Source organism: Pteropus alecto, unplaced genomic scaffold (assembly GCF_000325575.1).
Source record: "Pteropus alecto unplaced genomic scaffold, ASM32557v1 scaffold40, whole genome shotgun sequence".
Lineage (NCBI taxonomy): Eukaryota > Metazoa > Chordata > Mammalia > Chiroptera > Pteropodidae > Pteropus > Pteropus alecto.
The window spans coordinates 667425-681036 of record NW_006431919.1 but is presented as its reverse complement, the minus strand read 5'-3'; the positions used below and the strand labels follow the sequence as shown (position 1 = coordinate 681036).

The 13612-nt window shown below is 43.9% G+C and overlaps 1 protein-coding gene across 2 annotated transcripts in view; it reads left to right on the top strand.

Moving 5' to 3' along the window:
* Positions 1 to 13148, top strand: part of HTR4 (5-hydroxytryptamine receptor 4) — a 115684-nt gene extending 102536 nt beyond the window's left edge. Inside the window, exons 6-7 of one of the 2 annotated variants that reach the window (XM_006906371.1) lie at positions 6727 to 6802; positions 12911 to 13148. In XM_006906371.1, coding sequence (XP_006906433.1) covers positions 6727 to 6787 — 61 coding nt within the window. In that variant the 3' untranslated portion in view covers positions 6788 to 6802; positions 12911 to 13148. The remainder of the gene's footprint in view (positions 1 to 6726; positions 6803 to 12910) is intronic. The other variant, XM_006906370.1, reaches the window with a different exon arrangement.
* The last annotated feature ends 464 nt before the right edge of the window (positions 13149 to 13612 follow it).

The window sequence follows — 13612 nt, the reverse complement described above, 5'->3', positions numbered from 1 at the left end:
AAATTATCAATATCATTATTATCTTCATCTTCATTCAGACAAACTTTTATTAAACACCCACTGTGTGCTAGGCATTATGCTAGATGCTAATAATGAAAAAAAAAAAGGCTTCATGGCTTGTTATGGCAGTCTCTGTGGGCCTGCCTGACCTTGAGGCTGACGATAAAATGAAATAGACTTTATTGCCTCATTCTGTGGATTTTGCCCTATTGGCTTCCCTGAGTGCTGGGCACTGCAGTTAGCATTGTCTGGTGATTAATCTTCTAGGCAGAGGTGCAGACCCAGACACCGGTGCCAGTGGGGAACTGGCAAGTTGACATGGGACCCCAAGTGGGTATTCTGAGGATATAACAAAGCATCATGCTGACAGGGGCATCTGGAAAACTTAATACTGATCATTGTACACCAGCAAGTTTCTTCTTTCCCTCCTCCTCATCAGGTATAAACTACACTGCAACAATTTTATTGTAGTTCTAACATTCAAGGGATAATAAAACTCTTTGAGAACCTGATAAAATCTATGGCCTTTCGCCTAAAAATCAGGACATATGCATAAAAGTTTTAAATACATTTCCAAGAAGTTCATTGATTCCCTGAAGTAAAATCCCAAGGTTAAAATAAAAATTCCTTCTTTAATGTGAGACTGTCTTAGTGGGTATGATAATATTGACTTGATGACATCACAGAGTTCTTCCTATTGTCCTGTCTCTGGTTAGTGATGAATCTATTTCAAAGTCATAAATACAATCTCCAAGTGCCATTTCTGTCACCAGAGTGATTCATTGTAGAGATGATATTTTTTTACATAGCATCTTTATTTTCTCCAAATAGCTCTATGGAAATTATCTCATAAATTATTACAGATTTCCTATGAACTGCATAAAGGAATATGTCCTTGCTTTCACTTATAGACTCAAACACAAGGTCCAGAAGAGTTTAAGAAAACAGCTGAGATTTTGGTGAATCACTGAATCCAATCAGAAATCAGAATTATTTCACTCAATAGAGATTTATGACACGCTTGCTATGTGCCAGGCACTGTCAAACCTCAGGCTGCTATCTTGTCTGCAAGTCTGTTTCAAGAAGAAAAAGCCTATTCTCTTTGGGAATTGACCGGGCTCAGCAAAGCATTCCTAACTCAGTGATGACATCTTACATTTTAACAGCATACACAAAAGCACTAGAGTGTGCGTCGATGAAGTTTCTGGAAGCAGACAAAACAGGATTAGAATCCTGATTTCAGTTCAGCTTCAGTTTCTTTATCTAGAAAACAAAGATTATTTCTAGAGCAAAGGTTATCGAATTACTGTGGGCCAAGTCCAGCCATCAGACTAGTTCTGTGTGATCCTTGAGCTAAGAATGGTTTCACATTTGTAAAAGAGTGTAAAAACAAACACAAATCGGCAACAGCAACAGAAAACTAAACTAAAAGGAGAAAGAGGAGGAGAAATGCAACAGAGCCTCTATGTGGCCCCCAAACCAAAACATCTAGCCTTTTATGAGACAGTTTGCAGACTCCTATTCTAGAATCAGAATGCCTGGGTTTGAATCCTTGTGGCCTTTTCTTGGTAGTATCATCTTGAGTAAATTGCCCAACTTTTGTAATCTAGTTTTTCTCATATGTCAAGTCAATTATAATAGTACTTATTCCCCATGATTTAAGGATTACATATGTTAATATGCATAAAATGTTGAGACTAGGGACCTGTGTACGATAAAGGGTTAAGAAATGTTAGCTATTGTTATTAATATTATTACCATCATCACCGATTCTTTAGAAGACGTTCGTGAGTATTAAATGAGATGATGTCTATTAAACACACAACGTGGTGTCCTTCCCATGGCAGGCACTCAATAAATGGCAGCTAACCTCGTTATTATCACCACCATCACCATCATCATTATAGTTTTCAAAGCTCTCTCACATACATCATCTCATTAGAAGTTCCCAACAACCCAGTGGTTGGTGTTATTATCTTCCTCTAATAAATGAGAAACTGAAGCTCAGAGACGTGAAGGGGTAGACACTGAGCCAGGAAGAGGCAGAACATAGGCTCGCGCTAGATTTTGTGTTCTGCACCTCTTTCCACAGCATGTTGCTTCTCCGTCAGAACATCTGAGGATCTGTTGTTTGTTAGTTTTCTCCAAATGATAGACTTTGAGTCCCAGGAGCTGACAAGGCAGGCAAACATGACTGCGTTCTTCCCTGGCAGGGCTCTGCAGACAGGAAGCTGGGATAATTGGATTCCAGCCATTCGATCTTAGGACTGCATTTGTAACCAGCCAACTGCTGATGACCAAGCCGAATGGAAAAAGCCCTGACCAAACAAACACAAGCCTCCTGCAGCACCTCATTGTTTATGCTGCAGAGAGTGAAAGTCATCAAGAGCAGCCAACACCCTTCTAATGGTTCCTATCCAAGACAGGGATGGCTTCAGCATGTGCCAGACCTTAGGCTACCGCTGGGGACAAGCGGAGGTTCCTGAAGTAGGGACATGTGAGGTGAGGAGCCAGGGCGCTTTTGAAATCAGAGTGGGTGTGCTCAGATCAGAACCGTATTTTACTTGGTTTTGGCCAAGGGCTACAACACATTTGAGCAAAATGTGCACTCAGAGTGATGTTTAAAGCATGTCATTAAGATTATAGTGATACAGCATTAGAGTGAGTTGATGACTATAAAAATAGGTAATGTTTTAAAGTTCGCTCATGAAAGGAGTCCCTCTCATTTCCAACCAACTGCAGCTTAAATCGACTTTAGCTCAGGTTATTTTAAGGCAGTAGATTCCAGCAGACTCTGTCGTTGGGCAGTAAGTAAAGTAGTTTTTCCTAGTATTGTTGTTGTAAAGATAATGAAAAGTACCCCTAAGAAGCTTCAGCTTTGACTGGATGTGTAGAGCAGAATGAATGGAAGTGCGCTTTGTACTAGGGATTCAAAGCTAGGGGTTCGTTACACTGCGGGAAGCTACTGATCTGCCTCTGACTACGGCAGTCAACTGTGACTCGTTCCTCAGCTGTTGTCCAGGACACAGAGTGGTCAGTCTGAAGAAGGCGAGAGATGACACCCAGTGGGTCCCTGTGTTGGGCCAGATGTAGTCTTCTTTCTGAGCCTATGGCATGTGATTCTAAGGTGTTAACTCAATGTTTGTGGATAAGACCCTTTTAAGCAGCAAAGAGTTCTCCCAACAATAACTAGGGTGGAGCTAATCAGAAAAGCCAAGATTCTTAGAATGTCCAAGCAGGTTGCAGGAGCTCTCCTGGTGTTTGAAGCACTCTGAGCCTTTACTCTAGGATCCCTGCTCTCTGCCGGCCTCTTCCCTCTGTCTGCCACTAAGCCTTGCCTCTTGGCTTTGAGTTTTCCTAAACACCTGCTTCCAGGTGTTAGCTAACCAGCAACCAACCCCCGGCCTGTCACATCACTGTCCAAACAACAGCCAAAACAGCTTAAATTATGCTGCTTCCTGGGTCTGTGACCTACTGTAGCTTTGTCCAAGCTGTCAGGCTGAGGCCCTGCCTGGACCGAACATGTTTGAACTTAAGGAAGGTAAAGCTGACCAGTTAGCAAGGTCTAGTGTGATCATTTAAAGTCTTCTATATTGTCTGGGCAGGGGAAAGGGGATATGTGACTTCTTTACCATTCAAACCCTCACAATGCCAACCTCTTGAGTTTGTGGTGAGTAAAAAATAAAATAATCAATGCCAAAGGGCTTTGTAAGATCTTGGTCTACGATACAAATGTAAGGAACAGTCTCTGTGTATAAAAACATAGCTTCAGCTGGGTGTGGTTTTATATGAGCTCTCTAGCCAGTGAAAACGCGAACAGCCAGAGGTCACAGGAAAACTATACCGTTAATTCGACAAGATTGATATGGACAGTGGACAGTCGATAAGGTCTTTAATACAAATTTTTAGATCTTTGAAAATCTAAATTTTTATTTTATATTAATGCGTTAAGTTACCCATTACTTCAATGTATAACATCAATTACATCTCCCATTTTTAAGTGTAGTGCAGTGCCAAAAAGTTTGTAAGCATTATATCTTCTGAGATTTTCATAAAGAAAAATCGCTGGGATTTTTTTGGCCAGGATTTGCTCACTACTTTCAGACATGTGTATAACTTACCTACATGTTGCACTCTCAAAAGTTCACTCATTAGACTCTTTTAAGGTTCATATCCAAGGAAAACAATATTGTTACTAGCGTTTAAAAGCAAATGTATAAATCAATATGTAAGAGTAGTTAAATTTTCAATTAAATCATAAAACATAATAAAACAATCTCTGTGTGATTGTGTATGCACACACACGTACCGAGTAGTAGTTATTATGTAGGTGATATGTATAATAGTTTACAACCATGTTATCCCAGATGTAATCCCAGCCTCACAGGAACACTTGGAACCACTGAGTGGTGAGTAGAGTGCTCTCAGCTCCTCTTGCACCAAAATGCCTCTTGTCCCCCAGCGTCTGAGTGGCTGGAGAATGTCTGATTTCCAGGAAAGCATGTCATGCAAACAGATGCCCAGATATTTAAATCTTCAACTGATATTTAAATCTTCAACTTATAGCCCACTAAAAGTATCTGAGTTGCTTTCTTAAATTTACACGCCAGCATATGAATGATCAAAATTGGCAGTTTTCGCAAAATATACATGGTGTTCAGAAGACAGCCTTTAGAGAGCTTTGTTCGTCAAGGATACCAAGGCCTCTCCTCGGGCTGATGAAGGACTGGTTGAAGGAAGACAAAGTCGGGGGGCCAAGTCACCGTTTAATCACATAATTGTCTTGAATTGTGCTAGCTAACATTTAATGGGCGCACGCCGGGCACGAAGAACGATGGGGAGTATGCCTTGCTTCAGTTTACACCTACCCTGACTCCCTCAGGGAGGTCCTGTCGTTAATTCTGTGTGAGGAAGGTGGGGCATCGGAAGGAGCCAGGTGTCAAGGCTGCCAAGTAATGAAGCCGAGATTAGAATTCTGGACTCTTGACTCTGAACCACCATTGCCGAGCTCGTGGTCAGTAAAATCCCTAACTGAGCTAGGTGAGTAAGTCACGGTTTCTACTCACAAGAGGCTTATAATTTATCAGGGAACAAACTATTTAAAATGCATGTGCAGGTTACATTTAATAAGCTACGTCAAGGGCTGTCACAAGGCTGCTTATGTTGTCAAATAAATTATAGAGGCAGAAAGTGCTTATGCGTGTATAAAAGAAGGACAGGGAATATCGCATTTTGAGATGGTCAGAGAGGGCTGGATGGGGAGAATGGCCATATCCACCCAACTATATTTCAAAGATTCTTCGACATAGATATATCGTAGGAGATTAGCTAAAGAAGAGAGAAGAGAGCCAAAGAAGGTATGGTCTGTGCTTTTTAACTTTATGGAATTATTTGAATTATATTGCCCTTAAAAATCCCAATTCCAAGGTCCTGGCTTTCCACCTGGCCTCTTGTCTCATCTGAAGTGGAACTTGATGTTTGGATGCGTGAGGAAGTCGGCAGAGTTAGGACAGCCTTTTAGGACCTGGAGCCCTGCAGGCGTGGAGGGGATATTTGGATGAGGTTTCTTAATGCAGGGGTTTGGGGCGGGGGGTGGTCTCTGGGAAACATGAAGGAGCCATGGATGGCTCTTCTTTCTTAGAATGGGACCCAAAGCTCGAGAAGAAAAGAGCCTCATTGCTTGCCTGACCCAGAATATGACTTTGGGCAGGGGAGGGGGGAGGTGCACAGGAAGCTAAGGCTTTTAGAAGGAAGGCTCCGTCAGAATTTAAAGGTGTGTGCTTCTGAGTCAGAGGGCCCTGGGGTCGAGTGATGGTATTCCTTCTTACACACTAGCTTATCCCCGTCACACTGCATCTAAGCTTCAGGATCCTCATTAGAAAATGGTGTTAATAGTACCTACCCCACAAAGTTGACTGAATACTATATGGGATATTGTATGTGGGGCTATTATATATGAGAATATTATATAGGATAGTTGATGTAAGGAATGCAGGATGGGGCCTGGCTAGCGACAAAGAAGAGGAGAAGGAGGGTGGCTTCCTGTTTGAACCTTGGCCGTGACCCCATGAATGGTTAACTCAGAACACTTGGTTTACGCTCTGACTTAGCTGCTAACTCGTTGGGTGTCGTTGGACAGGTAACTTTCTTCTCTGTGCCTCTTCTTTTATTGGTAAATTAAGATAGTGATCTGTGGTATGAACCTGCCAGGTTGTTGAGACTCAAATGAGATATTAGCTGTAAAAGTGTTTTTTTATTTTTCTATTTAAGTATATATTTAGTCAATATAAATAAATTATAACGTTCATTTTATTGGTTAGAATTCTTTGGTTCCTGAAAACTGAAGACTGTAAGATTTGAAATGAGACACATCTGAGTTTGGATTCAGATTCTGTCATTTGCTAGAATTTGAATACAACTTGACATCTCTAAGCCTGTTTTGTTATCTGTAAGATGTGGACAATCATACTGTGTTTTAGGGGGTTAGTGATGATTCAACATATACGTCAAATGTCTTTTTAGACATACAGTGTGGTATAACCATGTCGTGCAATAATTATGCTCCCATCCTACCCCTCCCCACCGTTAACAAACTTTGAGGCTGCTAGAATGCTCATTTCGGCTAAGGTCACCTGTCCACTAACCTCTGCGTTTTCTTTCTTTTTCCTTTCTCCGCTTCTGCTTGGCTCTCCTTCATCTGTGGCTGTTTTCTGTTTCAACTAAAAGTGGCTGTTCCTCTGTCTCCAGCTTCTTCCTGCTCTTCTGCAATAGACCAGTTTCCGTCTAACTCTGAGCGTGTCCTGTAAGTCTGCCACTGTGTTATGAGTCTGTCTATATCTGCCAACTTGCATCTTCCCACAAAATGTCCTTGGATCCTGCGTGTTCTCCTGTCCTCACTGGGCCAGGTTGAGTCCAATGGATATATCACCTAGAGTTGTTGGCAGAGACCCACCAAGCCCAGAGTTCCTTCTGGACCTTGCTTGCTATTGATCTGAAAGCCAAGGATTCCTATAATTTGGGAGCTTTACTTTATTTCCTATTCGTTAATTTCTAAATTTCATTTTGGGCTTCTTCCCAAGTCCTCTGGGTGGAGCTGAGCTCAGCCGGCGTAGTCGCGGTCCTCAGTGGTGCTCTCATCTGGGTTATCCCAGGACCCAGTTTATCTCGTATCTCGCTGGTATAACTGGTGAATTTCTTCATCTCTTTCAAACAAACTATTGTGATGGAATCCCAGTGTTGTTGTTGTTGTTGTTTTAAGCCTTTTAAATTTTTTAAAAATCTTTTATTTCGAAACACATTTCTATCTATGGAAGAACAGCACAGAGCACCCTGCATAGTTTTCACGCAGCTTCCCTGATGCAAGCTTCATGCCTAACAGCGGCACATTTATCGAAGCTGGAAAATTAGCATTTAACCCGATACTATTAACTGAACTACAGGCTTTATTTGGATTCCCCCGGTATCGAATCAGATTCTGAGTACCTTTGTTCAAAGTTATTATTTTGAACTTCCATTATTTGTTATCCTACAGTAATGCCCTTGAGAGATGTTTGAAATATTTTCCTCTTCATTCAATAGCCCCTGTGGAGTTCGCTGTGTTGATTTTTGCCGATTTTCTTTTCTCCTTGCGCACATCGACTGTCACTTTTTCCTGTAATCACCGCGTCTACCACCAGCATGGCTTGTCTCCCTTTTAGTTCTCTCATCCGGTTTCCAGTCTCTGCTCTGCTGGGTTTTGAAGAACCAAGCTTTCTAGAGCTCTATGCAAACTAAGTTTAAATACCTCGGAGTGAAAAACTGAGGAAGGCCATAAGAAAAGTCCACACCTTCCTGATGACTCCTCTCGTGATTCAGAGACCCTGAAAAAGAACAAACAAACAAACAAAAACACCTCCGTGCATTTCCGGATAGTTAAGGTCACCAGGTGCCTGACCCTGGGATAAGTGAAGTGTTGCTAGCAAAAGACTCACCTAAACACGCACGTACACACACCTCTCTGCTGATTTTCTCTTGGTGGCTCAGCTTCGCCTAAATTAATAGCTTAAGGGCAAAAAGTTGTATCCTCACAACCCAAACTGTGTTTTTTCTCCTCTCATACACATTCTTTCTTTGACTCCTTGAGACCCCTTGCTTGCTTGGGCTGCCATAACAAAATACCATAGATGGGGGAGGGGAAGGTTAAACAGTAGACATTTATTTCTCACAGTTGTAGAGGCCGGGAAGTTCAAGATCAAGGTGCCGGCACATTCACTTTTTGGTGAGAATCTTCTTCCTGTCTTGGAAACAGACACTTTCTCGTTGTATCTTCTCCTGGTGGAGCTGGAGTTGAGCCATGCAAACACTCTACTGTGGTCTCTTCCTCTTCTTGTAAGGATACTAATCTCATCAGGAGGGGCCCGCCACGTAGCATATACTCAGAGCAGTCCTTATCTTTCAAAGTGTGCCACTCCGTGCTCTTCCCCGGCTCTGCGCCTTTTCCTAGCCCGTGCCGTGCCTCTCCTGACCTCACTGCCCCTGTGTGCAGTCCATCGACAGGTCCCGTCAGGTCTGCCTTCTAAATATATCCTGAATCTGACTACTTCCCAACACCTCCACCACTACCATCCTACATCTCTGAGCCACCGACATCTCTGGACACCTTGAAAATCACCTGTAGCATGCAAAATAATGGCTATCTAAAGAGGTCCGCATCCCTATTCCCCAAATCTGTGACTTTATTACCTTAGATGGCAAAAGAGTCTTTGTAGCTGTGATTAAGCGATTCATCTTGAGATGGGGAGGTGATCCTGGATTATCCAGGTGGGCCCACTGTAATCACAAACATCTTTATAACAGAGAGGCCAGAGGCTTAGAGTCAGAGGAGATGTGATGATGGAGGTCAGAGGTCAGAGCACTGAGGCCATAGACCAAGGAATGTGCGTAGCCTCTAGAAGCTGGGAAAGAAAAGGAATGGGATTCTCCCCTAGAGACTCCAGAAAGAGTGCAGCTCAGCCCAACACCTTGACTTCAGCCCCTTGAAACCCCTTTTGAACTTCTCACCTCTACATTAAGATGATACATTTGTGCTCTTTTAAGCCAGTAAGCTTGTGATCATTTGTTCCAGCAGCAATAGGAAGCTAATACACCTAATTTGCCTCTGGGTCCCCACTCTAACCTCCTCCAGTCCTTAGCATGGTGAGCCTCACTGAGTCTTAACCCTCATCTTAGACTGGGGTGCCCCTGATTCTGCTCCCACAGCACCCCTCTCCCCCACAACAGGGGTCTTTGCACTTGCTACCTTTTTGCCTGCATCCTCCTCTTCTTTGCGTGGTTAACCTCTACCCATTTTTCAGTTCTCATCTCCGTCACTTCCTCAGTCACACTACCTTGACACACTAACCTCGGCCACATCCCCCGTGACATGCTCTCACAGCACCACCAAACGCCTCTCCTCCCTAACACTTCTCATGGCTGTGCTTTCGCATCTAACGGTGGGTCTCCCACGGTACACTGTGAGGCCCATGAGGACAGGGGCTGCGGAGGTCTTTCTCACTGTCCTGACAGCCCCAGGACATGGCACAGTGCCTGGACTGTGGCAGGCACTCAAAATATGTTTTTAAACAAGTAAGTGCCTGAATGTATAAATGCCTAGGATTTGAAAGGCTCTTTCTTCCCTGAACATCCAGAAAACACCAAGTGTGAGATTCTTGTTTCCAGGCGATGGGGCTCCAGCTTCCGTAAAACTCTGCCTTAAGGTTGAATCTCTTTAAACCCATGCACCTTATATTTTAATAATTAAAATTTATTTCCACTTTCCTATAAGGGCCCCTGTGTGAGCACTGTGTTGCGGTGAAGGGCTAGGGTTGTATGAAATACAATCTAATTATTTCCTTATAACGCCAGGCTGAACAGGCGGGGGGCGGGGCAAGTAGGAGAAGTGTGTGGCTATTATTATGCCGCTAATTGCTGCATGCAGGCTGCTTTAAGTGCGATGCTAATTGCTCAGTGAATGAATTGTAGACTCAGGTAATTACCAAACCTAATGGGGCTCCGTCATGTTTGAGTAAATTAAAGCAAAAGGGGAGGCAACCCAGCTTGAAGGGAGCTGCCTCCTGCCTTGCTGTTGCTTGGGAAACAGCAGACAGTTTTCATTTGGACTTGACATTGCCCAGGTACACTCACACATCTGGACTCTGCTTTCCACCAGTGCAGCTGTAAGACTGCAAGTAAGATCTTAACACCAAAAAAAAGCTGGAAAACTTGGGCCACTCCGGACAGAAGACAGCCTCTCTCTGGGCCTGTTTCTTTCTCTGTAAAGCCATCTTGAAGGTTTCTTTCAGCCTGATGATCAATTGCTAAGTGAACAAACATCTGATCAATTTCCAAGGCCTGGATTTCCGCACTGATTCAGCAATAAAGTACTGGTTTCAAATCGTACCTCAACCATTAAATAGCAACGGTACTAACATTTATGGAGAGCTGATACTAGTTGGCTGGTACTATTCTAAGCATTTTACGTGCATTATGTCACGTAATGCCCACAACTACCCAGAATATCTGGAGTCATCATGGAGCTAGTCTGTGCCACAGCCAGGCTTTCAACCCAGGCATTCTGCCTCAAGAGCCTGTATTCTTAACTATTTCATACGTAACTACTTCTTCAACCTTGGTAAAGTTACACTTTCTGAACCTTGGTTTCTTTAACAGTGAGATTCCCACACCCACTCTCTCTCCAGCTGTTTGCTAAGCCTCTTACAGATGTTAACTTTATTGTCACAACAAAGCTGAGAGGTTGGCGGAGTCCATTGATTTGACCAGGTCACACAACTAGTAAATGGTAGAGTCAGGACGTGACTGCTATTCTGTTTGCCTGCAGTAACATGTGCTTTCTTTTTCCCAGTATTCCTCCAATTGAGGATGTGCAGATCCCCATGAATATGCCCATAGACTTCTGGGGGTTCATGGACCCTAGTTAGAGAAACACTTCGTAAAGTTAGTCACTGTCGCTGCAGTACCAGGGTGGACCTGAATGTGACCGGAGTTCACGAGGCAATGTGAGTTTGTAAGGTGGGCATCCAGGGGATTTCAAATCTGCTCACATTATTTATTTACTATCAAAGTGAGAATACCAGATTAAAAAGTATCTCATGGAGACTTAGGAATACTTAAGCCCAGGGAATATCTCTGCAGGCCACACTCCATTAGAGACACACTGTCTTCTACTAGAGTCCCGCCAAGGAAATCTCAGACTAGTTTTTTCTTTCTGTGTGTATCTCTACCATACCGTGGTGACAGAACCCACCCAAATGGTGTAACTAGAAAACGTGTTTGTCTGCTCACCCCCAGCTCTAACAAGAGCTGCCGCCTTTCAACTGCCCTCTGGATAAAGAGAACTTCCACCCGGAATATCCGCTCCAGTCCACACCTCTTCCTGAACAACTCACTCATTAGCACATGAGAAGTAGACACTTAGGAGGGATGTGTGAAAAGCTACTATAGAGATAGGCCTGCATTTCATGGCAGTGCATCTTATGTGATCAGAAATATCAATTTGGCTCCTCGAGGTCTCTCATTCTTGGCACAATTGACATTTTGGGCCAGACTGTTCTTTGTCATGGGAGACTGTGCTGCATATTGGACAATGTTTAGCAGCATCCCTAGTCTCTACCCACTAGACGCCAAAAACACCGTTCCTGCCAAGGCCACCAGAAATGCCTCCTCAGTGTCCCTGTTGAGACCCACTATTCTAAACGTACACCTTGTCCGTGAGCTGTGTGAGGACCAGCTACGCACGTAGGTGTTGGGCATCAGATGGGCTGTTTGATTGGCTGTATCTTCACATGTTACCTGTTTTTCCTTGGGCAAGTCACTAAAGGTATGTGTCATTTTGCTTAACTGAAAAATGAACATACTGCTATCTCTTAACTGAAAAATGAACATACTACTATCATAGGGCTGTTGTGAAGATTAAATAAGGTAATTCCTGGAAAAGGTTTAGTACAATCCTAGTCTACACTGACCAATCAATACAAGTCAGCAATAAATTATTACAATTCAAAGCAAAGCATTAATGTTATTCATGACAAACCACCACCTTGTCAACATGCGATGCCAAATAATGGACTAGTGTGTGTGTGTGTGTGTGTGTGCACGTGTGTGTGCACACTTGTGTTACTGTATGTGCTCACACCAGCCTCAGGGAAGTGAGTGGTGATGATGCTCCTAGACTCTCTGAAAATTTTATTAGAATGACTGCCAGATGCCAGAATCTGGGTTACTGATGACAAGATCCACTTGCAACCAAGACTGATTTGAATGCATTTAACATATTGAGTGCAACTGTGCAATATTGCAGAAAAAGAATAAACACTTGTCAAGTAGTCAATTTCACTGTGCTGCTCAGAGTCAACTTGCTGTTTGATTCATCTAATAGTTTTACTGTTCCAAATGTCACCAAAAGGAATCAAAGGAACAAATCCAGTTATACTGTCTTTCAGACTCTGGGTGGTTCAGTAATCTCCCTCAGCACCTTGATGTTGCTGAACCTGGGATCACCCTAGTAGAGGGAACATAGCATATGCAGGGGTAGCTTGAGGTGCTTCACAGGGTCCATTCTGTTGAGTGACAAGAGAGCCCCAGGCCTCGCTGGCAGAAAAGAAATCAGAGTTCTAGTCCCAGCTCCGTCACTCACTGTCGGCACAACCCTGCTCCTGCTGTTCCCTCCAGGCCTTCAGTTCCTCACCTTTAAAATGAGCAGTTTGGATGCGTTTCTTTGGACTTTCCTGTCGATGAGGTATCACCCATCCAGCCCCACCTCAGCACGCTCTCAGAAGCATGCAGTGACCGGAAGTCAGGAAGGGCCGGAGCGCTCTCTTCGGTGTATATGAAGGATGTCTGTTGAATTCTTAGGCTTCCTTTCCTTTCTCCCTAGGTACACAGTTCTTCACAGCGGACATCACCCGGAACTCGAGAAACTGCCCATACACAATGACCCGGAATCCTTGGAATCATGCTTCTGATTGAGGATGCCGTTCACAGCTAAGCCATTCATTCCCATGCGTGTCTGCCTGAACGGGACACCTGCCCCTCTCCTGACCCTCGTCACCACCAGGGAGGCGCGAGACAGTGGGGCCCAGGGCCCTGGGAAGGTACACGGAGACCGGTGTCGGACAGGACCCGAGGCCAGAGTGTGGAGGCTCTCAGAGCTGAGAAGAAACTTCAGGCATCGTCAGATCCAGCCTCGTGCCCAACGCAAGAGCAGCATCCTCCACAGCACCCCCGGAAGTTGGTCAGTCTTTGCTCACACACATCCAGAGACAGGAGCTCACTACCTCCTAATGCAGTTCCTGCTGTCGTGGGGAAGCTTTAGTCATAAGGAAGTTCTTTCCTTTGCTGGAACACACATCTGTCACTGCTCCAGCTCCCATCTGCGGCCATGCCATTGGCCCCCTCTTCCCCGCGAGAGCCTTTAGATATTAGAAGACAATGATCTGCCACCTACTCACCCTTTTGATTCTTCTTTCTAAACTAAACAGCTCCAGTTTTCTCTTTATTCTGCCATCTGCTTCTGGATGTGCTTTGATGGGTGAATTAATCAAGGCTCTTTAATGAGATTAGGTTGATATCAACACCA